Genomic DNA, 27,224 nt, shown 5'->3' on the forward strand with positions numbered 1-27,224 from the left:
TGGGCGGGATAAGGTTACCTGAGAATGGTTGAGGTCAGGAAGTCCTTGTGCTGTGAAGCGCTTCGGCAGCTGACATTTGATAATGACATCCTCCACCTCATGACCCAGGAGCTTGTGATAGATGTAGCCAGAGACGGAGGTTTCATCCACAGCAAAAGTCTTGAGGGCACTCTGCATCCTGAAGAAGAGGTGGACGCACAAGCACAAACCAGGTCATCCCTCAAACATTTATGCAACCGGCTTCTCAAGACAGAGAGAGACGCTGCCTTCACCCACCTGTCAAAGGAAGTCGACTTCCACACAAAGTCCACTTGGAAGTTGTGGGTCACTTCCACAGGGGCTCCGACACTGCTCCTCAGCTCGATCGCAATTTCGTCACCGTAATCTTCAAAACCTCGTTAAGTAGCAGTTTCGTGGAACAGTTGCAAGCTTCTTTTCAGAGTCCCACCCCACCTCCCACCTTCTGCCCACCACTACCTCTGGGGACTGTTCTAGTGCTGCAAGTCTACAGAGAAGGTGTCAGATGAAGGCACACCACCATTTCAACTGCCCAAGCTAAGCTGGATATCCCTGCTAGTTGCCTGGATGTGGAATCAGCCTGGGAATGGCATGGGAAGGGGCTTTGACCTCCTCCTCAGAGGAAGAATGGAGGCACAAGTATATGGATAGTGTGTGTGTGTGTGTGTGTATGTCTGTGTGTGTTTTTTACACAAACCATAAATTGAAACCTTTTGCTTCTTTTGTGCCACCAGATAGACACAGTTGTTCTAAGGGAGCACAGGAAGAGTTGTCCATTCTCTCCCACAATTCTGCTTCAAATGCCAGGCATTCAACATGTTCTAAGGGCTCCACTTGACATAATCTCAACTGTGCAATTGAGATGTTGGAGTCCACCTTACAGCCTCATGAAATTAAAAGGATACTATCAGGAACTTTAATCACGTGGCCGATTCCTTTCCACAGCGGGGCCAAATCCCCTTTGTACCTCAGGCAGATCTCATCCCCCTGCATCAGGCGCATATCTGAAAAGAGGAGTTAGAAGCTTTCAGTTCTTCCAAAGCAAACACCAATTCACTGTTTGTGAATGTTAATGGTGTTCAGAGTCTGCCAATCGAGAGATCCTTGAGCCAGACTTCCTTTACTGATTTCCTGTTCTTACCTGAATCCGTCTTTGGCAAGGTGAAGTAGGCAATCCTTTTCTTGTTCAAGCCCAGATCCCATCTCACAGTGATGTTGTCCTGTGTCTAAACATAAAGAGAGATATTCTAACTTTACAAACACAGACAAAAAAGGTACTCAAGAGCAGACCTGGCCCTCTGCTTCCTGCCTGCCCTCCCTAGCACTGCACAGCTGGCTTGAACAATCACAGGAAGGGCTGCTAAACCACCCCTGGCAACACTTCAAAGCTAATGCTGATTTAGCAGTTGCTGGATCCCTAAGAGGAGCTACCTTTAAGGAAAGAGGGTGGGCTGATGACTCTACAATTTGTCAAAACTGTTCCTCTTCCGGGGAGAAGCAACTGAGCCTTCTTCTGATCCAGCCCTTACCCTACTCCAAAGCAACTGTTGTGCCCACTGGGCCAGGCCATTTCAAAGTGGCTGCATCCTCCTTGGCCTGAATCTTACCTGGGACTCCTTCAGCTTCTTGTCGTAGTCGGCCTCAAGTTTGACCAGAGGCCCAAATATGTTTTGGTACTGATAAGCATCCTCGTATCGGAGGAGGACGTGCTGTGGCTCTTCGTCGACGCCAGGCTTCTCCAAGTCTTCGAGGGTGGCAGAGGGGTTCTCCTGCAGTCACAAAGAAGAGGTGGTTAAATAGAACAGACCAACTACAACCCTCCCATCAGCTGGTTTCAGAACAGGTCTTCCTAAATCAAGACGGAAAACTAATAGAAGGTATTTCCAAATCCAACCATTCCAGGATGCAACTGGATAGCTCAGTTGGTTAGAGCAGGGTGCTGATAATGCCAGGGTTGCAGGCTCAATCCCCGTAGGGGACAGCTGCATATTCCTGCATTGCAGGGGGGGTTGGACTAGATGACCCACAGGGGCCCTTCCAACTCTATGATTCTATTATAAACACAGCTATGCTGGGGTAGGCTGACTGGTGGCTTTGGTGAATTTGCAAAGTTTGTCTATTTTGACTACCAATTGTGTCTTGTTGTAACAAAAAGAAGGTGTTTCATGAAGAGACAGGCTCTCTCTGTTGGCAACTGCACAAACATGCCCAAAACATTTTAAGAAGTCTGCACCCAAACAATCTTAAGATCTGTGCTATGGCAAAAACTGCAAGCTGTGCTCAGTTATGCAGATTTGTCCAACTTCTAATATTGTGCTAGACTGAACCCACAACTCTCAATCTTATTCAGTCTCCTCTCTAGATTTCTCACAGACTTCAGCTTCAGCTTCAAGCCGTAAAGCCAAGGCTTCGTACATTTTCCAAGCTGTATGGCCAAGGCCTCAGAAAATGACGAAGGGACCTGGAGTTGTCAGGAAGCTGAATTCCACACCCAACAGCACACCCCGATACAGATCTGCTGATCCCCTCCTGGGCTCTCTCGGTCGTCCCTCTGCTCTCTGCTGCAGACACTTCCACGCACCTTCCAGAGCTCTTCCAGCTTGTTGATTTGCTGGGCAGTGATCTGACGCGCCCTCAACTGCTCCTGCTCGGAAGGGATTTTGACCAGCCAGGAAAGGAAGCAGCGGTCTTGAATCAGAGGCTGCCACTGAGAACTGTCCCAGTTGATGTCCTTCAAGCTGCTCTGACTGGCACAAGGCTGCCTGTATAGTCAAGATAGGGGAGAAGAGTTTTATTAGACAGGCACATGTAGGGGATAATAAGAGAATCAACAATATTTTTTAAAAATGCTTTCAAAATCAATCGCCCATTAAGACTCAAGACCAACCAGCAATTTGCTTCCAAAATAAAGAGAGGAAATGTCTCACCTGCACAGCAAGACGACCACAGAGTCTGCCTTAGCAGGGATGAAACCCAGGAGGAACACGTTGCGGCAGCCACAGTTGTAGCACTCCAGGACCGTCTCACCCAGAGGGCCATCCTTGTGCAGTGTCACTTCCTTACATTTGGCTCTCACAAGGTGATTCACAATATGGCTGGCAAGACACAGAAGAAAAGCAGGCTGGGTTGAATGGCAAATTGGTTTTCCTACTGATGTAAAAATGCAAGCAGGAGCATGGAAGGATACCTCTGATTATCAAGGGAGAGCTTTTATACCTACTCTGTGCCACCTCATGCCTGGGAAACCTTATCAGAAGTCCTTGTGTGTGTGTGTGTGTGTGTGTACAGTGGTACCTCGGGTTAAGTAATTAATTTGTTCTGGAGGTCCGTTCTTAATCTGAAACTGTTCTTAACCTGAAGCACCACTTTAGCTAATGGGGCCTCCTGCCACCGCTGTGCTGCCAAAGCACAATTTCTCTTCTCATCCTGAAGCATAGTTCTTAACCCGAAGTACTATTTCTGGGTTAGCAGAGTCTGTAACCTGAAGCGTATGTAACCTGAAGCGTATGTAACCCGAGGTACCACTGTATATGGATGACATGGGGGGCACACTGGTTTTTCAGTCCGAATTCCAGGTTTTTAAATATGATGTGGACATACTGCTCTTTTTAAAAAAATGTTGTCAAGCAGTGTATTTTATTATATTGTTGTAATTCTTTATCTCAGGCATAGGCAAACTCTGGCCCTCCAGATGTTTGGGATTACAATTCCCATCATCCCTGACCACTGGTCCTGTTAGCTAGGGATGATGGGAATTGTAGTTCCAAACATCTGGAGGGTCGGAGTTTGCCTATGGCTGCTTTATCTGGATTAAACTGTGTGAGCAGCCTTGATGGCTTTTCTGCTTAAAAGGCAGCAAGGAAATGAACGGTGACGTGTAACAGTACATGCATGAGACACATACACACACAGCGTGAGAAAAGATCTCACATCCAATCCCAGCCACCTTATGTAGTACTGGGCGATGTGAACTAGTGACCTGGCTCACGGTGTGAGGCAACCGCCTAAGGTTCGTATCCAGCATTCATCCCACTCAAGAACAGACCCAGAATGCAATGGGCACGACAAACTTCGGCCCACTAATTTCAACAGGTCTACAGTGAGCAGAACGTAGCTCGATACAACCCCAATGCTTCATGCCATCACCACTTCTGTGGCTGCATCGCTCACCTGCCAGACGTATTCCCACGCCCATTGCAGAACCACTTCTTGCTGGTGTTGCAGTAGACGACGCAAGCTGGGTCATGGATGCCACAGTAGCTAAGGAAGAGGACACATTGTTAGGTTTTGCTTCAAAGGCATGGCAAGCCAGGGTGCTTTCCCTTTGGTTCTCTCTAGTTTAAGTTGACCCAGATCAAAACCTCCAAATTTGGGTGGGTTGCACCCTTGCTTCACCTATTATTATTATTATTTATACCCCGCCCATCTGACTGTGTTTCCCCAGCCACTCTGAGAGGCTCCCAACATAATTAATGAGAATTAATTGAGAATTAATAATAAAAAAGTGATAAAACATCAGACATTAAAAAACTTCCCTAAACAGGGCTACCTTCAGATAGACCTTCTTTCCATGCTGCTGAGAGCTGGCATTAAGCAATACAAGTCCCAGTTCTGCTTTATGACACCACAGTGCAATCTGCTAAGTTGTCACAGGACATGCACATTGTCAGAGTGTTGAATAAACCAGCGTTGAAAGAGAAATGCTGCAGCATCTGAACAGGGTTCAAGAAACCTGTGCCAGAGGCCAACAGCTGCCCATCTGTGCTCTCTGGTAAAAGTACCAGGAACACAGGAAAATAGGGTTTAATTGGGATAAATAAAGAGGGTGCACTGTTTTGCATGAATAGAACACAGCAGTTTAGCTGGAAAAGTCTTCAGAAATCTCAGAAATGCCACTATCACCACCTTGTCATCTGAAAGACATCCTGGAATGCCCAGGACTCCTAACTTATATTGCTGCATGGACACAAGAGGATTATTTGTACAAAGTGTGTGGTTAATTCACATGAAGGTTTAAATAGAGGCGAAAAAGGCAAGTGAGAGGACCTCCTCCAACCAATAGAGCCATTATTTGCCCACATGTGGCTCCTAGACTCTGCTTTGAATTTTAGATTATGTCCACACACATACACACAGTCTTACCTGCAAGCATGCAGTGGAAGGTCCTTGGTGTAGTAAGTGTCTTCCTCGTCTTCCTCAAAATTGAGTTCAGCAAGGAGCTGGCTGGTCTTAGGCACATTATCATCCACTGCTCCATTTTGCAGGATGCCGTCAGGCCCATTCACCTAATGCAAAACATGGACAGGGGTCAGCAAACTTTTTCAGCAGAGGGCTGGTCCACCGTCCCTCAGACCAGACTAGATTTTGAAAAGAAAAGAACGAATTCCTATGCCCCACAAATAACCCAGAGATGCATTTTAAATAAAAGGACACATTCTACTGATGTAAAAACAGGCTGATTCCCGGATCATCCGCAGGCCGGATTTAGAAGGTGATCGGGCTAGATCCAGCCCCCGGGCCTTAGTTTGCCTACCCATGGACTAGATGTTCACAGAATTAAGAGCTAGGAGTGATGAAACTGCCAAATGTCAGGTGCACATGAACAAAACACTTGGACACATGGGTTTGTTTAAAACCCACCAACAACCAGACTTGCAGGTGGAAGAGCAGACCCAGCTGCTCCATTCTGGCTAATGCTATATGAAGAAGGACAGACTTGCAATGCAGCCATTGGCCCATGTAGCAATTTATTAAGCTGCCCACTTCTGTTGCCTGAAGACAATTCTTATGCACAGCAGTCAAGTGCATAGAATCTTGAATTCATCACCGTAATGCCTGATCAAAAAGGCATTATAAAATAATATTTTATAAAGACTTCCAAAAAGAGTTTATTACGAAAGATTTAGTTTAAAGTTAGTTTTCCCACTCCTCCACATAAGTCTTATTTCCTTCTGGCTCTCGTTATTGCCCCTCTCCCTCCACCTCCATTCCCTTTCAAACCACTCCTCATGACGCGGTCAGTCGCCAGCCTTGAGCTTCAAGAGCTGCACATCACAAAACACGGATTCCTCGAAATAGCCGCAAGTGCCAGAAACACTTTCCCAAGCCAGACTGTGCTGTGACAGGCCATCTAAGGCCCCACTTTCCCCCCTGTCATTCCTTATCTACCCTCAGCACAAGGTTCAGCTCAACATCATAGGCCACCAAAGCGCCAATAAGGACACAGAGAATTTAGAGAGGAGGCCACTTGTCCTGTAAGCCAGAGGTTTTCAACTTTTTTGAGTCCACAGCTCCCTTAACCAACTACATTCTTTCTGTGGCACCCCTGTGGGGTTCAGGAGCCCAGTTATGTCACCCCTTGCCTGCAGAGCTGGCAGCCTCACACCCTTTTTTGAACACCCTCCCTTGTGGGGGTGTTCCCTCAGCCTCCTCTCCCCTTTCCTTGAGAGCCCTCTGGGCAGCTGCTGCTGTTGCCCCTGGTCTCTGAGCCGCCCCCCCCTTGCCCCAAAGAGAGATGCGTCTCAGAGGCACCATTCACCTGCGGAGCTTAGAGCCAGGGCTGCTGCAATAAACAGCTGTGCAAGCCTTTGGGAGGCAGAGATGCAAGAGGGCATAAGAGAGAGAGAGGGAAGGAAGGAAGGAAGGAAGGAAGGAAGGAAGGAAGGAAGGAAGAGGAACAGTGGCCAGTGCTGCCCACGGCACCCTTGACCTTCAGGGCACCTCAGGGCACCATAGCACACTGGCTGAAAACCACTGCTGAAACCAATAAAAGGGGAATTTTCTCACCTACAAAACAAGCACAGCAAATTTTACAGCTGCTCAGCCTACCGCTGCCTGGCAAGCCATTGTTTTTTAAAAGGGGCTAAGCCAGCAATGCGTCTCCAGATGGTAGGCCAAAGGGCCCCTTAATATGCCCCACCACCACCTAGTTGAGCAGCAAGAGAAGCTTGGGAAGAGCCCTTGATTTTCGGTGTCTCCATGGCGCACAGCTTCAAGTCTTGACTTGTGCACAGGGATGATGCACTTCAGCTGTTCCTAATGGGAGGGCTCTTCTAAACCCTTTTCAACTCTTTAGCAATGTGTGCACATATGTGAAGAGATTCCTTTTTAGGGCTGCTTGTAATAAATCAGCAAAATGAAATTTCATCATTGTACTGGAATCAGTGAGAGGGCATGAAAGGAGGAGTATTCCATAATGGATATGGAGTCAGTGGGCAGCCATGTTGAGGTAAAGGATGCCTCTGATTGGATTCTAGCACTTGTTTTCATACACTAATACCACAACCTGTAGAATTCTATCAGTTATATTTTACCTGCACAATCAAGAACCAAAATGCTTTTTCTGTGCAGTCTGAGCAGGAGCAGTTTAACTGAGAATCAATCACAGTCAATATATAATTTGAAAAATAAGACTTTAGGGCCATCTTGCCAAAAAACCACAACTGGACATTCCATTTTGGTGACTGTAACTTTGATTTAAGGATCCATTGGATGCCCAGCTTATACATCTCACTTTCTAACACTGGCTACAATGTGGGGGTTGGGGGGAGCCATTTCTGCAAGTTCATCACCCTAACGCACTAAGTAAATACCTCGAAAAGCAGATGGAGACATGCATTTGTATAGGACACCAGTCCTAACTAGTCTTTGACAGGAAGTTCTGTGACTGGGTGTTTTAACAGTACTTTATAGTTTACATCTCTGCAACATCCTGACCTGGTTGGAGCCTCTGATCAGTCCTGGGAAGAGGACACTTGATCAAGACCACCCCACACCCAGAGTGTGCAGGGCTATCCATATCCACTCTCAACACTTTGGCTGGTCAAGCATGATTACGTTTAAAGGCTACAAAAATCCTCTTTAAAATCCTTACTAAAACACAAAACCGAAACACATTTTATACCCTCAAGTATGGCAAATGTCTTGCAAAAAGGACATCAGCACACCGGTGAAATGAAGGAGAGGGCACAGAGCAAAAAGGAAGTGCTAATTACATTAATTTCATCTTGCTAGCTGCTCAAATATATGCCGAGGAGATTTCCTTCCAAATTACAGAGATGGATTCTGCTCACTTCTTTTTAAAGACTAAGTGTGAAAAGTGGCTGTCTGCTTTTAAACCTGAAAAGAAATTACTAAGATCCTTGGAGGAAAAGAAAGCAGGCAAGATTGGCTGAAAGAGCAGCAGCCCTATACAACCTGAAGAGATAAGAAACCATAACACCCAATCTGAAAAGATTCTTTTACCTTGGCTTGCCACTGAGAACTCCTTGAACCAATATATAGAATCTGCAAACTATAAAAAACCCAGGGTGATTGTTTACTATGTTTAACTCTTTCCAAACAGGTAATTAGATTATATTCAGCTACACACCTGTTTCTTTTCAGTTTTACTAGCAAACTGGAGGTTAAGCCAACCCCTTTCCAGCCATGTTCAAAACTCCCATTGTTCTAGGTGCTTTTTGCGACAGTGAATTTCATTAGCGCAAGCAGTTTCTGAGCTCTGGGCTACTGAAGATTCCTGGGCTACTGAAGATTCCAGCATACTAAAACATAATCTGACTATGTAGTGCCTGGTTTGCAAAAAACACCCATACAAAGCTTTTCAAAAACAGGAATCAAAATACAAAAACCACAGACCAAGAGCTCACTCCTCATTAGCTGTTAGGGCTGCAAATCCTAACCCCACTTAAAAGGCAGTAAACCCCATTGAATTAAATAGGACTTACACCTGAGTAAGAATAGTTAGGATTGCAGCCCCAATCTCTCTTTCCACACAGTGAAGACTACCTACTACACAGAATCACCAGTTACAGCAGGTCAAATAGGTGGGGGATTTGCTATGCACTTTTTATACATAACTTACTTTTTTATAAAGGGTATCCTTTACACTTTTAGGGGTTTACAGTGGTAACTCGGGTTAAGAACTTAATTCGTTTTTGAGGCCTGTTCTTAACCTGAAGCACCACTTTAGCTAATGGGGCCTCCCGCCACCGCCTAAGTACGATTTCTCTTCTCATCCTGAAGCATAGTTCTTAACCTGAGGTACTATTTCTGGGTTAGTGGAGTCTGTAACCTGAAGCGTACGTAACCCGAGATATCACTGTACTGGTAAATCTTGGGGGGTTTTTGGAGTTTTTTAATAGATTAGAAACTGGACAGCCAAGTTTGACTACCATCCAACCAGAGAAGAGGGCTTCACTTTCACTCTCTATTTCTTAGAAGGTTCTGACATGCGGGTGGTGGTGGTAACAACAACAAACAATAAGCAGGAAGAAAGAAAATATGCAATGTAAAGTTTGCTGCTGTGTGCGATCTCTAGAGCAAATACAGTTCAAGAGAAATGTTACTGTCCAGATTACTGACAGGCAAGGCAGTGGGGCCTCCTCTCCATCATCCAGCCAATTATACAGTAGGCTACATATGCTATGACAAGGATGGAAATGCTTACTAAGCTGTCAATTTCAAAGCTGCAGCTGGCTTGAACTGGGTGCTACAAGTGGGCTTCACAGCTGCTTTGGTTTTCTTGCTCCACACAGGCAATGCAAGCGCCTCACTTTTGTACTTTTTACCCAGCAAGGCCTTTGATTTTCAGGAAGGGGCATGGATGTGTTTACCCCTTGCATCTGGTTTATTCCAGCCTTCACCAACCTGCCACTCCTTCCAGATGTTTTGGGCTACCAATGCCTGCATCAGCCTCCACCAGCAAAGCCAGGCTCACATCAGTCCCTGCCTTATATGGCTGTTGCTTCTGGGAAGAGTGTTTCCACAAACTGAACACACCAGTTTCAAACTTGTGTCTGAATAAAGTTCCAATGGAGTTTGGGTCACTTAATATGATTTAAGCAAACACTTGGTTCAAGGGAGCACTACAGTACAGTGGTACCTCGGGTTACATACGCTTCAGGTTACATACGCCTCAGGTTACAGACTCTGCTAACCCAGAAGTAGTACCTCGGGTTAAGAACTTTGCTTCAGGATAAGAACAGAAATTGTGCTCCGGCGGCGCAGCGGCAGCAGGAGGCCCCATTAGCTAATTAAGTACTTAACCTGAGGTACCACTGTATTAGGGAAATTAGCTGACAGGGCTTTTGGCTTACATTTTAAAAACACTTTTTTTTTGTTACAAAACATTCTTTTTGTAGGAGCAGTAACAGACCAAGATCCACTTATTGAAGAAGATAAGCAGTGCATGAAATTATTCCTGAATCTATATGGTCAAAAAAGGTGGGTGGGGTGGAACCAAGTGACAATGCCATGTGTGATATATCTATCAAGCTCCACTAATGCACAGGCATAGAAAGGCAAATCACCAAGGTTACCTTGTAACGTGTGAGGTGTGCCAACAATTTGATTCTTATAAAGGAGACACAAAGTTATCAGAGAAGGCCTGCGAAAACTCACACCTGTACAGACAGAAGTTCTAACTTCACAACGAGAAACTTCAATTGCCTTTAACAAGCCACACAAGGCAATTAAACTCTCCTCCAAAGGAAGGACCCATAAGAAAGCCTGGTTTGAGAGCAGGCTGGGAATCTCCTCTTAGCCAGCTGGGCACTTGTGTGGGGAAGATGTGTTCATTAGGCATGAGTGCACCTTGCCCCCCAGTTCACACCACACCCAGTTATTCAGAGGTTCAGCTACTGTTCTCCGTGTTGCTGTATCCACAGAACACTAATAAAGCTCTTACATAGTTTGGTAAGAAACCATGTCCTTACTGCAGAAGCAATGACTTAATCCAGGAAGTGCTCATATGCATTTTATAACTACCTTGTACACTACTGCCTGCCCTGCCCCCAGTATTAATATTGCCTCGTCTCTAAAAGGTTGCTTTAACTACAAACGGTTATGTTGTATTTGCCACGTATTTGTTCCTCTCTGCTCCCTCCGGTCTCTCTCTCCCCCCCCCCCAGTTTCCTGCTCAACCACAAAGTACTCTACACAACTATATTCTGCTTTTGTAAAGAGTCATTTACTCAGTCACCTGTGACAAGTAAGAGTTGCCTTCGGATAATGAGACAGGGAAGCCTTTAAAAAATGGGAGGGAGCTGGGTCAGAGACAAAATGGCTAGAAGTTAAGTGATAATAAGAAGCAGACTAGTAACAGCTTGAGGACTTGTGACTTTGGGGGACTTATCTGCAAGACTACTGAATTCCTCCAATATTTTATGCCTAGTTTACATACAAACAGGAAATGTTTCGTCAACCCCCACCCTAAGGCTCTTTAATACAAAATTACAGACACTGGTACCAACTCAGCTACAGGTTAGTGGTGACCAAGTTCCACTGAAAAGCCACCATGTCCTTCTCTCAGGAACATTAATATTAATATTAATATTTCTTTTCATCAACCCTAAGAAGACAGCTTTCAACCAGGAAACATACACACAAATGAAGCTCTCTTCCACATTATTTCTTCTCTTTCCCCCATCTTTAAAACTAGACACACATACTGCCTTGTATTCCTTCACTTTCCCCTGCAACCTGACTTGGAGAAGTTGTACATGCCCGTTATTGACAACCCCCTCCCCAAGTATTTCTTAACTTGCCCAGTAATTCTCATTAATACTTGGGGACAGATACTCATAGTTCCCCGATATATTTTCCACCTCCTATCTAGAAAACACTGCTTTTAATTGCAAACTAATAGACACACATTGTATATGCACTACCCCCACTATTGCCTTCACCTCCTCTCTTTGTGGCTAAAAATACTGGCTTGCATCCAATGCTAGCCCTACTCAGAGCAGACCTACTGAAAATAACAGACAAGACTAATTTAGGTCCATTAATTTAAATGGCTCAGCTCTGAGTATTTTTTAGTTGAATCCATTCCACTATTTTTAACCACAGAAGGTACATACACACTAACAATTTTGTGGGCACATTTTTCATATTCCTTTTGCCTTCCACCTAGAGAAAAAAAGTGTTGTTTTAACCAAGCAACACCTTGCAGACACTTCCCCAATATTCCTTTCTAGAAAGTTACTTTTAACCACATACAAATATATCTGTGACACACACACACACGACATAGCTCTATACTGAGGTGTGCTATACATTCTCCCATAATTCCTTATGCCTCAACTCTAGGGTGAAAAAAATGATGTTTTTAATAGCAAAATGCTACATAACATAGGCATGTATCTATTTTTAATAGTGCACAATGGTATAAAAAAATCTGCATTTGGCCTCTCCCATTGTGGGTCAAGAAAGGCCCTTCCCTTGCGGCCTCCCCAAGTGCCACACAAAGGATTACTTGAGTATATGTCCAAAGAAGGGCTGGGGGATTTCCGTTTCTCTCCAGATGTTGTTGGAGGACTTCAACTCCCTCATAAGAACATCGGAAGCTGCCTTAGAGTCAGACCACCGGGTCTATCTAGCTCAGCACCACCAACAGCGACTGGCAACAGCTCACCAGAGTTTTGAAGGGCTCTCCTACTGAGCTACAGTGCCAAAAGCCACCATGAGTTAGGAGCCCAACAATATGGGGTTAGCGCCTGGCCAGGAGGCCTCTTGGGAAGTACATGTGGGTTCCATGATGGAAGACAGCTGAGAAATCTAATGTTGGTCATAATCAGAGCAGACCCCTTAAAGGAGGTAACGTAATTAGATCCACTAATTTTCAATAGGCTGTATCCAACATTAGTCATACTTCAGAGTAGATCAACTGAAAGTAATGGGTTACATCTAGTATTAAGCTTATTAGTTTTGCCCATTAACTTCAATTGAGTCTAACTCTGAGTACGGCTAATGTTGAATACAACCCACCCCCTTTAAAAATACTATATCAAAGTATTTTTTAAAAATAGGTGGTGGTTGGCGCAGACCAACTGAAATCAATAGGCTACTAGGGACTTTAAATGTCTAAAGTTCTACTCAGAGAAGGCCTACTCTGAACAGAACTTACTTGGACCCAACCCTCTGAAATTAATGGACATGACTAACTTAAGTGCATTATTTTCAGTGGGCCTACTCTGTGTAGACTTAATTGGACACAACGTACTGACATTAAAAGACATGACTTAGGCCCACTGTTGTCAATGGGCCTACTCTTAGCTTACCTTACTTAAATACAACCCACTCAAATTAATGCATCTGATGAACTTAGGTCCATCCTTCTCAATGGGCTTACTCTGTGTTCAACTTAAATGGATGCAACCCACTGACAATAATGGACACGACTCACTTAGACACAAGCCGCTGATATTCTTCCTTGAGGTCTTTAAGCCGAGGTTGGATGGCTATCTGTCCTGGATACTTTAGCTAAGATTCCTGCATTGGGGGGGAGGGGGCTGGACTAGATGACCATCGAGGTCCCTTCCAACTCTACAATCCTATGATTAATGCAACCAGCGTTTCCAACCGGCCTACACCGTGTAGAACTCACCTTGGGCACAACCTATAGCAAATTAATGCACCTGACTAAATAAGATGCAGGTCTGCTCTTAAATGGACACAACCTATGGAAGCTAACAGGCACCACTAACTTGGGCTACTTTTCGACGGGCCTACTCCGAGCAGGCCTTTCTTGGCCCCAACACATCGGCGTGGACTGACGGGACTAACAGGCGTGTTAGTTAGGCGTGTCATGCCTAAGCGGGCACCACTAACTTAGGCCCATTGCTGCTAATAATCACTATTATTATTAAGTAATTTTATTATTTGTACCCCCGCCATCTGCCCGGGTTGCCCCAGCCACTCTGGGCGGCTTCCCACCTAATAAAGGCATAATAAAGCAATGGGTCTTCTCCGAGTAAGTACTGCAGTCGCCCCCCGCCCCCACCTCGCAGGCCTCACCTGGGCGTCCAGCTGCCCCGGCGAGAGGGCGACGGAGGGCGGCCCGCCGGCTCCTCCTCCTCCTCCTGCCGAGACTCCTCCGGGGTTGCCCTGCGCGGAGGCCCCGCCGCTTCCTCCTCCTCCGGGCGGCGTCTGGGTCTGGCTGGGCAGCGTGAAGTCGGTGAACTCGAACTCGGAGCCCTGCGTGTCGGCGCCCAGCAGCTCGGCCTCCTCCGTGTCCAGGAAAGTCAGCGTCTGGGAGCTGGGCCCGTACGCCTCCACGCTCATGATGGCGGCGGTGGCTGAAGCGGTGGCTGAGGCGGCGGCGGCGGCTCCTTCCCCTTCTCCCCTCACGGAGGCGGCAAACGGCGCGGCAGAAGACAAGGCCTCTTCACCCCTCAGAGCGAGCGACTGAGCCAGCGAGCGCGAGCCGCCTCTTGCGCCTGCGCGGAATGCCTAGGCCTCAACCGCCGCCGCCGACCGGACGCTCGGACGGAGCCAGCCAATCAGCGGGCGGCCCAACGTGCGCGGCGAAGTGGCGCGAGGCGGCCAGGGGCGGAAGGGGCGGGGGAGGAAGAGGAGAAGAATAGTCCTCGGTGCGCAGGCGCGGGGGTTGCCAGGGTCGGGCGCGCGTGAAGAGAGGGCGCATGCGCGTCGGACCCACCCGGTTGGGGTCCTTGATCGCTCCGAGGTACCAGGCGAGGAGGAGGAAACACGGGGCGGGGCAAGGCGTCCCTTAAGCTCCGCCTCATTTCAATTTAACCCAATCAGGATTCTGTGGCTCGCTCTTAAAGCCCGCCTCTCCTCAATTTAATCCAATCAGGGCCGTTTATTCTGAGGAGGCTGCACGATTCGAGGAGGGGATGGTAAAACAGGCGGACAATCAGGACAATCATAATAATAGAGCGGGGAGGGAGGAAAAGCGCGTAAAGGGCGGAGGGGGCGGAGAGAGAGAGCGGGTCTGGGCAACCAATCAGAAAGTCCGGAGCCCGTTCAAGCCCCGCCCTTCCCCCCCCCCCGGGGAAGACGGCGAAACCGCGGAGGCGGAGGATGTTCCGCGTCGCGAAAGCGCGACAGAGCGCGGCCCTTTTACGTTCGGGCCTGAGAGAAAAGTGGCGCGTGGGCAGTGCGCATGCGCGAGCCCTCCCGCGGACGGGAAGCGCCGGGTTTCCTCGCGGGAGGCCACGCCCCTTGTCGCGGGAAGGGGGCGGGGAAAAGGCGGTGCCTGAAATGTGATTGGCTAAGAGTCTGCATTGGGGGTCTGAGTTCCAAAAGCAAGTATTTTGAGGCTGCGGACAGATCAATGCATCACTAAGGCCAGACTGAAAGCACCCCATTAAAGCAATGTTTTATTATTATTGGATCCGGGGAGCTGGTTAATGAGGTTGGGGCTGCAGCGCCCGGTTGCCCGAGGCCAGAAGAATGGCTTGGAAGGGCGGAAGGGCCCCCGGCTGCCGTGCCTTGCTGCTGGGGAGCCTGCAGGATCGGGGCCCCTGCTCTGCGGGCGGATCCCTCCTCCACTCACTGCTTATTAGAACCTCGCCGGTGGCGGCCATCTGTTCCGGGAGCAACTCGGCGCTTTCTTCCTGCCCCGCCCCGCCCCCTCTTTAAGATCCTGGAGAGGCTGGGAAACAGTTCAAAACAAAAATGCTTGCAGCTAGGGTAGCAGACCGTCTCTTTCCAAATTATTTGTTGTCTGCTGAATTGCAGAGACTCTGGGCGCATCGCAGCACTTTCTAACATAAGTTCAAGACATGCACATACAATATGCATGCTTAAAGGTGCATAGTCATAGCCACTATGTTGCACTTGTATCTTCGAGGGAATGGGAGCTGCTTCCTGGAGCGCATCTTCTTGTTCTTCCCTTTGCAATCCCCCGTGGCTTCCGCCAATAAAAGTTCAGGCACCTGGGCGGTTTCCAACAAAATATAAAGGGACAAAACAAAACATCAAACATTAAAAGCTTCCCAATACAGGGCAGTCTGAGAAAGGTCATATAATTATTTCCAGCATAAGGTTTTTATTTTGTAGTAAGGTGGTGGTGTTCAAGAGCAATGGATTCAAGAGCAGTGTTCAAGAGCAATGGATTACCAGAAAGCAGATTCGTACTAAGCATCAGGAATAAAAATCTTTTTTCTTTTAAAAATTGTATTGCTTAGATAAAATTTAATACAGTCTACACAAATAAATGATGATAAGAGCCAGTTGACAGTGGAACAGAGTCCTCAGGTGATAGTGGTCACTTCTTGGAGGTTTTTAAGCAGAGGTCTAAGCAGGTCATAGGTCATGGATACTTTGGTTGAGATTCCTGCATTGCAGGGGGTTGGACTAGATGACCCTCAGGGTTACTTCCAACTCTACAATTCTATGAAGACCAAACGGAATCACAAGACAGTACCTAGCCACCAATAGCCTTATCCTCATGAATTGATCTAACCTTTAAAATCCATTTATGTTGGTGGTCATCACTGTCTCTTGGGGGAGCTCAGCCCAGCCAGAGTGTTAAGTATGTGTTGTGTTAAAAGTTACAATTTTTTGGTCTGAATTGGATTCCAGCATTCAGGGCTGTATCTAACGCTAGTCATATTCAAAATTGATTCAGTGAAATTAAAAGGCATCATGTACTTCGGGTCCATTGAATTAGATGGATGCACTTGGAATAAAATTTACTTGGCCAAGCCATTCTGCTTCCCTGCATAGCCCCACACTCTTGTGTTAGAAGAAAGGGAGACTTTCTCCACACCAGGAATAATCTTAGGCGTCCCGCTTGGCCGCCTGGGTGGCATGCATGCCCCTGCAGGGACGGAACACGGCACCAGAATCGAGCCCTGTTCCCTTCCAGCGCCTTGCAGGTCCGCATTGCTTTTTTGAGCAGTGTGGAGCCTGCAGGGAGTCCACCCGCAGCCTCCCCCTCAGCTGTAGGGCGGCTGGGGTGGTGGTGGACACAAGCCCCATGTTGCCCAAGCCTGCAGGCGCCTGAGCCACCATGTCACTCCCAGGAGAGATGCGTGGCTCGGCACAGTAAGTGCCGCTCCCCGTGGTGTGGTGCCCAGTGCCGCCCCCCCCCCCCGCACTCCCCCAACTATGACTCTGCTCAGTCATTTCTCCCTACCACATTAATAGTAGGGGGCTACTAGTAACCTCCAACTTCCGTCACAAATCTGACGGTTCTACATTTTCCAAGAGTCAAGGGATCATGAGAGCAGAAACTGGAACTGCATGATGGCGGCTTTGAAAAGTCTTCTTGCTCTCTTCCTAATGACTTGCAGGATTTGCACCTCAAATGTGGTACAGAAAAGAGAGAAAGACACCAGCTCTATTTTTGTGGGTTGCCCTCACTGGCTATCATCCAGTTGTGACATGATTTATGTAATTAATATAGGTTGCCATATTTCAAAAAGTGAGAATCCGGACACAAAAGTTGTTGAGCTATTTTATTGCAAAATCTAAAAAAAAACCCCAACCCTACTACTCCTACCTGCCTGTATAGTAGTAGAAACAGCATATAAAAATGCAAGAAATTTGCTTTAAAATGATGAAGAATTTTTCACATGGATCTTTTAAAAAAATTAATTTGCAAACTGGTGTGGAACTGCTTAAGCATGGAAAAAACGAGAACATTTAATCAGCAGACCTCCTAAGTTTAAGGCATCTTCTCCTGGGATGATTCACAATTTGGTACACTCACCATCTCTCTATCTGATTGCTGTTTTAGCGGGTGATCTATGGTGTGACTGGCCAGTTAAGCTTTCTGACATCCTTCTGTCTCACTAGATCACAGTTAAAATAAAAAAAATCCTTCCAGTAGCACCTTTAAGACCAACTAAGTTAGTTCTTGGTATGAGCTTTCGTGTGCAAGCACACTTCTTCAGATACACTGAAACAGAAGTTGCCAGATCCTTCTATATAGTGAGAAGGTGGGGAGGGGTATTACTCAGAAGGGTGGTGGGAATGGGAGATTGGCAGATAGCTGAGATGAGCCTGCTGACGACTCTTAACGACTGTAATAGGTCTTACAGGAAAAGGCAAGGGGTGAGAAGGTGAGAAATGGCTTAGTCATGTATAATGGGATAAGAATCCAATGTCTTTGTTCAAACCAGGTCTCTCCATGGTTTTAAGTTTGGTAATGAGTTGCAATTCAGCAGCTTCTCTTTCCAGTCTATTTCTGAAATTGTAGTAAAACAGCTACTTTGAGATCTTGTATAGAATGTCCTGGGAGATTGAAGTGTTCTCCTACTGGTTTCTCTGTTTTGTGATTCTTGATGTCAGATTTATGTCCATTTATTCTTTGGCGTAAGGTTTGGCCTGTTTGTCCAATATAGAGAGCTGAAGGACACTGTTGGCATTTGATGCCATACACAATGTTAGATGATGAGCAATTGAATAGTCCCGAGACGGTATGTGTGATGTTGTTGGGGCCAGTAATGGTGTTGTCCGGGTGTGTGTGGCAGCAAAGTTGGCATTACCAAACTTAAAACCATGGAGAGACCTGGTTTGAACAAAGACATTGGATTCTTATCCCATTATACATGACTAAGCCATTTCTCACCTTCTCACCCCTTGCCTTTTCCTGTAAGACCTATTACAGTCGTTAAGAGTCGTCAGCAGGCTCATCTCAGCTATCTGCCAATCTCCCATTCCCACCACCCTTCTGAGTAATACCCCTCCCCACCTTCTCACTATATAGAAGGATCTGGCAACTTCTGTTTCAGTGTATCTGAAGAAGTGTGCTTGCACACGAAAGCTCATACCAAGAACTAACTTAGTTGGTCTTAAAGGTGCTACTGGAAGGATTTTTTTTATTTTGACTATGGCAGACCAACACGGCTACCTATCTGTAACTAGATCACAGTTGTTGATGGATGCTGTGGGCGATTCTCTCCGCAGGGGGCTACCTGGGGCCGAGGGGTCAGTTCTATAATCTCCACTATAGAAGATCAAATTTTGGGCTGTTCTTACAGTTTGGCTGTTGAGGTCCTGCCACAATCCATCCACTTCCATCATCTCACTATCTAATTGCCGTTTTAGTGGGTGATCTATGATGATGTGACCGGCCAGTTAAGCTTTCTGACATCCTGCTATCAGATCGCAAGCCTGGCCATTGGGGCTTCTGGGGGGGGGGGGGGGACACGACGATGACGGTGGTAATAAAAGCTATGGGGCCAAGGGCTGGACACTGAAACACCAGGCATCTCCTTCCTTCCAAGATGTGGAGAATCCAACAGCCTCCCCACCTCTTCCCCCTCCTCCTGTCCTCCTCTCTGGTCGAACCAGGTGAGTTCAAAGACACACCCCACCTCTGCTGAACTGAGTTCTGCTATTCCTCTGGGCCAAGCCAATCTCATTCCTTCCATTCCTGATGCTCAGGCTGCCCTTTGCAGGAGGTTTGTAAGCAGAGGCAGGGCTCATAATGCTACAATGGCAAAGCCCTGCTTCATGGATCCTGCAAGGAGAAGCGGCTTGGGCTATAGGACCTTGGAGACCCCTTCCAACTCTGACAATTCTTCATTTTCCAGAGTGAAGCTTAAACGTTGTAGGTTTATGGGGCGCGCGCGCGTTAAGTCTGAATTGTACATTAGATTCCTTCTAAACTCATGATCCTGTATACTTGAGGTAAAACCAGTAAGAGGAAACTCGTTCCTTTGTTATAGTCATGGCTTTGGCTGGCCAGTTAAGCACTGCGATTTACAAGTCCAGGGTGGGCCTTTTCCCTCCTCGTCTGGTTGGGGGTGGGGGAAGAACAACAGGTTGAGGTGTGTGCTGTGCACGTGCGTAAGTTTTGTTGTCTGTTGGTTCAAGGGAAAATATGTACAAAATATAGAAAAGAGAACTCCAGGATGCCAAGATCCATGTCTGAGGCAAGTACTCTGGTGAGAAAGCCCCAGAGATTTAAAATTGCAAGATACACAGCAAAGTATAGCATAGAAATATAGGATGTTAGAGCTTTAAAATTTGCCCTGATGAGTTCCAAAACCTCCCTCTTGGCATAAGAAAAGGACCACACATGTAGTAAGTTAAAAATGTTTTACTTACAAACTCTCCAAAGGTCAGATTCATGTACATGTCCATACATCAGAAAGGCTGCATGGAACAGTAACACTTAGTTTAATTCCAAAGTGGTGAAAGTTCCTAAATGATTGGTATTGGATCTTGAGAGTGGCTTGTGAGAGCAACCAGCTTAACATTTTCACACACTACGTTCATCAGGTAGACTGGGGAGGGAACAAAGGCTTGATTACCTAGTTGCTCCGGTGGTGAGGGGAAGTGCCCTTAGTTAAACCTGACAGGACAGCTTACTCTATGGTATCCACCCCTTCATACATTCACTAGGTTTAAACATGTTTGTTATATGAGGCTGATTATTACACTAATTTTTGGCTGATGCTGGAAGCTGGAGAGATAGAGGTTTGCATTGCTCTGTGCCAGAAATCGGGCTTCCCTGGAACCCTAATGAGAAAGCAAGATTTATGGGTTGGTTCTGCTGATGTTCATTTCAAGGAAACTCAACGCTGGGTTAAGCGAAGGGATCCCTGGAGTCACTTGATGCTCAGAGATTGGGGTAAACAATATCTGTAACTGCATGTGCAGACATCCCATTTCCATTCCCCTGCTCCCTTCCCTTCATTAACTCCCTGGCAAAGACGATTGTAAGCTGACTGGGGTGCTGTCGTTTTTCTGCTTTGCAAAGATGGATGGTACCCATAAGCTAATAAGGGGGCCGTGGAAAGCCGCTGATCTCCTCTTATGATTCTTACAGCTCTCTTGCGGAGTCGCATAATTGGAGTACATGAAGCTGTACCTCATTCCCGACCCTACATGGCAACACTCAAATCTGAATTTGGCTTTGGGTGTGGTGGGTTCCTTGTGGCACCCCAGTGGGTAATGACAGTATCTGAAAGCCCTCCCTGATGTGTAGCAGTGGCCTTTCATTCCATTTGCAAATTGTTCCCCATGATACTTGATGCAGGAGGAACATCTTAAGGCAGTAAAATCTTTAGGCAGAAAAGAGAGTCGAGAAGGCACCTTTCTGACATGCAGGAGATCCAAAGAACAGGTGGAGGAAGGCTTAGTGAAACAAATGCATATCTCAGCGAAAATCACCTATATAAGCATATTATATATGGGGAAATGGCAGAATTGCATATAAAAATGTGCATATTAGGACACATTCACCCTAAAATGCTGATGAATTTTGACAAGGGTTTTTTTTAAAGCAACATAAATACTGCAAACTGATGTGGAAATGTGAAGAACTGAATTTAAGATTGGAAAGATGAGAAACTGAGGAAAATCAAAATTGGCCGATTCCCCACCCTTCGGACCCACCCAAGAGAGAACAATAGCTAAGGATTAATTCCAGGTTCTCTGATGCTCTTGGATTCCAGAGACATGACGGTCGTCTTGGGGGCACTCGATCGTTCCGCCATTGAGGACACTCAACAGGTGATTGGCATTGAGTCATACCACATGCACCCGGAATATAATGACGTAACGGTCTCAAACGACATCCTTCTGCTCAAGGTGAGTTGCTCTAAGCTCCCTCTTTCTCAGCACCTCAGAAGACAGGGATCACGAGGAAGAAGGAACATGAATGAGCCCCAGCCCGCCGTCCAACTCTGCCCAAAGTATCATAAAAGCCGATTCTCAAATCTTGCCGCCTGACACATCTGCATGTGTCTCACCAGGGACTAGCGGCATGGAGCAGGCGACTAAACTGGAACCTCATTAAGGAGTTTCAACTTCAAAACTAGGAAGGTAGATTATTAATACAGGGACATTTCTCTCCCCCCCCCCCTTCAAAAAGATTAATTCAGAATGTTACAGATTACACCAACAATGGAGGTCTATATCAGGGGTGGGGAACATCAGGAATGGTAGTCAAATGTGCCCCCCCCCCGGTCTCTTTGCCTGGCCCATGGCATTCTCCCCAGGCCAAAAGCTATTGCCAGCCCTTCTCTGCAATCTGAGTTCTTTTATTATCTTGAATTCTGCTAATGTTTCTAGTTTGCCTGGATGAAGGGTGAAGTGAAGTCTATCTATCCAAGCCAGCTTACTTCTGAAAGTTAAACTTCCTTTTGGTGCTTCTCCCTCTTTTGCCTCTGCCCCGCCCACCACTCACATGTGGCCCTTGGAAGGTTTCTCGGGGAGGAGCGAGGCCCTTGGGCTCCCCACCATTCTGCCCCCTCAAAAAGCAGTCAAAAAGAAATGATGCTATCCCTGCTAATGCCTGCAAAGATGACACACGTTTCCATAAAAATTCCTTATGGCCATTTCTGTGTGTGAGAGGCAAACTGAAGGTGGAAAAGTGCCCTGTAAACAAAGCAAAACCCAGGTATAGGACCGCCTTCTCACACTTTGGGGTGTCAGAACCCCAGGTCTGAGCAGAAGTCTCCAGGATTCCCTGACCCCCTCCAGGCGGCAGGTGGAAGGTTGAATCTCCAGGTGGGCAAAAGTGCCTTTAACAAAAATATACATAGAAATATTTAGAAGACCCTGCATGTCACTTGCAAGCTTCAGCCCAGCAAGAGCTGGCTGCAAATGATAGCCCATACCTTTGGGGTGGGGTCTGCCTTCCTCTTCTTGCCTCTCCCAATTAACTTCCATCTCAGGGGCTTCCCATATGACAGGGGCGCCTTACTCTCTGCAGCCTCTCTTTGCCTTTTGGGTCAGGCTTGCCCCGGGGATGGAGCAGCCGCGGCCGGCAGCCCCTCTCTGCACATGGGGCAGCCCAGTTGAGGAGAGGGCAGCAGCTCTCTGCCGCTGACTCTCCATTCACACACCGAAGCGGGGGGACGGGGACGGACCTGGTCAACACCCCACCAGAAAACACACCTGGTGGATAGCGGGCTGAGTGGCTCTGGCGGGGCTGAGTGTGACGTCATGGGCATGTGGTGTCCCCCCCCCCCGCAACTCCGTGCGCCTGCCAGATGACGTCATTGGGGGCTGCCCTGACTTCTCAGGTTTGGGCCCTGAAATCTCAAGGTCTGAAATGCTGCTGACCTGGCAACCCAAACCCCAGCAAAGTCCTGAGGCTCTGCCATGATTGCAGCTTGATACGACTTCCAAAGGAAGAATAAAATTACCGTGAATTTTGCTCTATAAGACTCACTTTTTCCCTCCTAAAAAGTAAGGGGAAATGTGTGTGCATCTTATGGAGCGAATGCAGGCTGCGCAGCTATCGCTGAAGCCAGAACAGCAAGAGGGATTGCTGCTTTCACTGCGCAGCGATCCCTCTTGCTGTTCTGCCTTCTGAGATTCAGAATACCTTATTTTTTTTCTTGTTTTCCTCCTCCAAAAACTAGGTGCGTCTTGTGGTCTGGTGTGTCTTATAGAGTGAAAAATACGGTAATTGCTGCCCCATCAAAGAAAGCAATGGCCCAGAAGTTCTAGAGAACTTTATTTTCTGTCCCCTTGCCCCACCTCTCCATTGACAAAATGCCACCCCCAGTTTGTTCCTTCCATCACATGTCAAGGAGATAAATAACTACACATCCAAAGGCAGTCCTGAATAGGGAAGTTTTTAATGTTTGATGTTTTATTAAGCTTTTATAGCTGTTGGAATCCGCCCGGTCAGGTGGACAAGGTACTACTATTGTTATTGTTACTGACAAACAGGGTGGTGATATTTTGTGTGTCTGCAGATTTACCTTGGCACTTAGCACTAAGAACTATGTCTCTCACACATTCATTCTTCTGCATTTCCATTCTCACGAGGACCAGCAACCTGCTTGCTTTTAATCAGAGACGTATACTCCCCTCCTGTCCCTCCATCAAAGCAACCCACATTCCAAAGGCCTGAGTTCCATCCCAGGTCCCTGGGAGGAGAGGGTTGGACTAGAGGACCTTGGAAACCCCTTCCAACTCCAACAGTTCCTTTGGTCCACCTGGCTGGGTGTTGTCTACACTGACTGGCAGAGGAACGCCAGGTCTTCAGACGGAGGAAATTCTCTGTCCTGCCTGGAAAGAGGGCCCACCTTGAAAGAGGGACCGATGAGCTATGGCTCTTGCTCTAGAAATAATGAAACCCTTGATTTGTCAGTAAAAAGCTTTGAAGCAATAATGGACATTCCCAGAATGAAGGTCCACCTAGATCAGTGTTGTTGGCACTGACTGACAGCAGCTCTTCAGAGTTTCTGTTTCATAGAAGGGTCTCTCCACAGCCGAGCTGGAGAGGCTCGGGGTTGAACCTGGGACCTTCTGCATGCAGAGCAGGTGCTGCACCTGCTGAGCTACAGGGACCGGGGGGGGGGGATGTGTGTGTTCCAGGGAAGACTTTGTTTTGCAAGGGAGATTGCTTGACTCTTCTCCTTCACCTTCCTGCAGCTGGTCCACAAGGCTACTCTGAACAAAAACGTCCAGATGATTCCCCTGCCCACATCTAGCAGCGACCTACCCAATGGGACCCCCTGCAGCCTGGCAGGATGAGGCCTGATTGATGACAACCAGGACACGGAGAAGCTCTTTGAGACCAACATCACCATCTACGGTCGCAGGAAGTGCATGAAGTTCTACCCAGAGCTGGACGACAGCATGATCTGCGCGGGCAGCTACAACCAGCTCCGGGATACAAGCCAGGTGAGGGTCAGCAGGCAGGACTGGTGACCGGGGTCAGCAGCAGAGAAATCTGGGGCCCTCCAGGTGTTGCTGGAGCCAAACTTCCACCAGCCCCCCTGTGGCCATTGCTCAGGAATGGTGGGAGATTTCTGGTTCAAAGCATCGGCCCACTTGCTCTGTATTGTTGACAGGCTGGCGGGGGCTCTCTGAGGTTTCCTGAGTGGCGCATTCCCCATCCCACCTTAGGATCAAACCTGGGTCCTCCTGCAGATCCTCTGCCATTGAGCTGTGCCCCTTTGTGAAGGGTGTGGGGGTCTCCAACCCCTGGGAAGGGGGAGGCAGCTCAAGAAAGCAAGCCAAGTCACAAGCTGTCAAATCCATGTCTGAGGGCACTAGTGAAGCAAAACTCTCTCCTCCCCTTTCTCTCTCTCTCTCTCTCTCTCACACACACACACACCCCACACCCACACACACACCCTGCTACACTTCCTCACACATACGGACAAAAAGCTCTCTTTAACTTTCTTTCATACCACTTCCTGGTGTCATAGAAATTAAAGGAATAATAAAATTTAAAGTTGAAATGTGTGTGAGAGAGGCTGAGCAGGCGATGGTTTGGAATGTGAAGGTTGTGTTTACCAGAGAACCAGGAGAGAAGGACAAATCTACAAGACTGCAAGAGCTACTGCTCTAGCAGCTGAGGACGAAGGAAGAAGAAAGAGATGGAAGGCGCTGTGCCCCAGGCTTTTAAAGGCAGAGCCCTCACATGATGGCCCCTTTGCTTGCGTTCATATTTGGGCTGCCACCCCTCAACTACTTGCCGGTTGAGGCTGTGTCTCACTGGGCTTGCAGTGCCCTAGTAAAAGCCCTGTATGGCTGACAATTGGAGGCTGGGTCTTCCTGAAATCTGGGAGAGCCACTGCCAGTCAGTGTCGACAGCACTGAGCTAGATGGGCCAATGATCTGATTCTCACCCAAGTCTCATTATAAGGCAGCTTCCTTCCTCACTAGATCGCAGTTGTTGACGGATGCTGGGGGCTCTTCTCTCTGCAGGGCGATTCTGGAGGCCCCATGGTCTGCAACGGCGTGGTGCACGGAATCGTCTCCTTCGGCAACCACTTTCCTCCTGGAGTTTACTCTCGCATCGCCCACTTCCTTCCCTGGATCAGGAAAACCATGGAATACTGAAGAGAAGAAGCAACCACCAACTGCGGCCTGGCTCAATAAGAAACCTTCTGCTTGCTATATAACCTGTATGGCTTTCATTCTGCAATTCCACCTCCCCCCCCCCCCCAATGCTGCAAAGACTCCCTCCTCCCACTCCTGTTGAAACAACTGGATCCAAAGGGACTTGAATTCACAACTGCATTTTCGTGCCATCTCCCCAGGGAATTCTGGGAAGCGTAGTTCTATGGGGTGAAATGTGGATCTCTTAACAACTCTCAGCCCCCTTAACAGACTACAGTTCTCCAAATTATTGCTGGGCATGGCTGTTTAAGTGCCCTATAATGTCTGAGATCCCAGTCAATGGCCCTGTGTGGTTTCGATCCGAGAGCGTTTGTTCAGTGCATGATCCTTGGATCGAGAGGTGTACCCTGAACACAAGAGAAGCAGGATTTGGAAATGGGGGTGGGGGTGGGGAGAGCAGATTGAGTGCCTTGACCTGTCACATTCTGACCCTCTTGCATTGCAAAATAAAGCAAACGGTTGAGCATCAGTCTTGTGCTTCTATTAGCCTCTCTGAAATGAACATATGGACTGTAAGAAGGCACCATAACTTCAAGACCATGTCTTGGGTTGTGGAAATTGACAGAATGGCCCATCCCTAGGTTCAAAGCAGCCCCCCCCCCGCCATAACATTTGGCCATTCCCCCGTTTGGCACATTCTTCCAATCGGCATCCATCACTCACCATCTCTCTATCAGACGGCTGTTCTAGCGGGTGATCTATGGTGAGACAGCCAGTTAAGCTTTCTGACACCTCACTTTTCATTTTCACTGCAAGCCCAGCTGTTGTGGCTACCTGGGGGCGAGGGGTCAGTTCTATAATCTCCACTATAGACACTGTAGAAGATCAAATTTTGGGCTCTTCTCACAGTTTGGCTGTTGAGGTCCTGCCACAATCAATCCACTTCCATCATCTCACTATCAGATTGCCGTTTTAGTGGGTGATCTATGATGATGTGACCGGCCAGTTAAGCTTTCTGACATCCTGCTATCAGATTGCAAGCCTGGCCGTTGGGGCTTCTCGGGGGAGGAGGAGTCAGCTGGAATCTCCACATCTTGAAGTCCCACTTGGCAAGGAAGGAGATGCCTGGTGTTTAAGTGTCCAGCCCTTGGCCCCATAGCTTTTATTACCATCGTCCAGCTGATATTTAATTTAACTGTTTACCATTATATTCTAACAGATGATTTAATATTTCTTTATTTGATGTGTTGTTTCTTTTTTAAAGTTATTGTGACTTTTTTGTATTGGATTAGATTGCTATTACATGTGTGATCTTTGCTGTCTATTTTATTGTTTCTCTAGCATGTAAACCACTTTGTGTATAAAAAGTAATATAGAATTGCGGTATACAGATTAAAAGTGAAATGAAATCTTCCATGTGACAGCCTTTTAGACATTTGAAGCTGTCTATCATATCTCAGTCTCCCCTTTTCCAGCTCCTTCAACTGTTCCTCATAGGGCTTGGTTTCCAGGACCTTGATCATCTTGGCCTCCCTCCTCTGCACACCTTCCAGCTTGTCAACATCCTTCTTAAGCAGGTCTTCCCAGAACTGGACACAGGACTGCAGGTGTGGTCTGACCAAGGCAGAATAGAGCGAGACTATGACTTCCCTTGATCAGGACACTATATTTTTGCTGGGGCATTAAAA

General features: G+C 47.3%; 1 protein-coding gene and 1 pseudogene across 4 annotated transcripts in view; one reads left to right on the forward strand and one right to left on the reverse strand.

Annotated features, from left to right (window-relative positions):
* UPF1 (UPF1 RNA helicase and ATPase) overlaps positions 1-14,304 on the reverse strand; it is a 28,394-nt gene extending 14,090 nt beyond the window's left edge. Inside the window, exons 1-10 of one of the 3 annotated variants that reach the window (XM_080988588.1) lie at positions 13,816-14,304; positions 5,161-5,303; positions 4,189-4,278; positions 2,946-3,113; positions 2,600-2,780; positions 1,626-1,787; positions 1,160-1,244; positions 924-1,022; positions 277-388; positions 19-178 (exon numbers count right to left, since the gene is read on the reverse strand). In XM_080988588.1, coding sequence (XP_080844714.1) covers positions 19-178; positions 277-388; positions 924-1,022; positions 1,160-1,244; positions 1,626-1,787; positions 2,600-2,780; positions 2,946-3,113; positions 4,189-4,278; positions 5,161-5,303; positions 13,816-14,082 — 1,467 coding nt within the window. In that variant the 5' untranslated portion in view covers positions 14,083-14,304. Of the gene's footprint in view, positions 1-18; positions 179-276; positions 395-923; positions 1,023-1,159; positions 1,245-1,625; positions 1,788-2,599; positions 2,781-2,945; positions 3,114-4,188; positions 4,279-5,160; positions 5,304-13,815 lie in introns of all 3 variants that reach the window. The other 2 variants (XM_080988587.1, XM_080988589.1) reach the window with 2 other exon arrangements.
* A 4,645-nt stretch (positions 14,305-18,949) lies between these two features.
* LOC308467153 (mast cell protease 1A-like) lies at positions 18,950-26,938 on the forward strand (annotated as a pseudogene). Its single transcript, XR_013991558.1, has 5 exons — positions 18,950-19,068; positions 20,552-20,692; positions 21,182-21,315; positions 24,118-24,369; positions 25,402-26,938. The product of XR_013991558.1 is annotated as a mast cell protease 1A-like (transcript).
* Positions 26,939-27,224: the final 286 nt, after the last annotated feature.

The sequence above is a fragment of the Podarcis pityusensis genome (assembly GCF_964106645.2).
Source record: "Podarcis pityusensis genome assembly, chromosome: 18".
Classification (NCBI taxonomy): Eukaryota; Metazoa; Chordata; class Lepidosauria; order Squamata; family Lacertidae; genus Podarcis; species Podarcis pityusensis.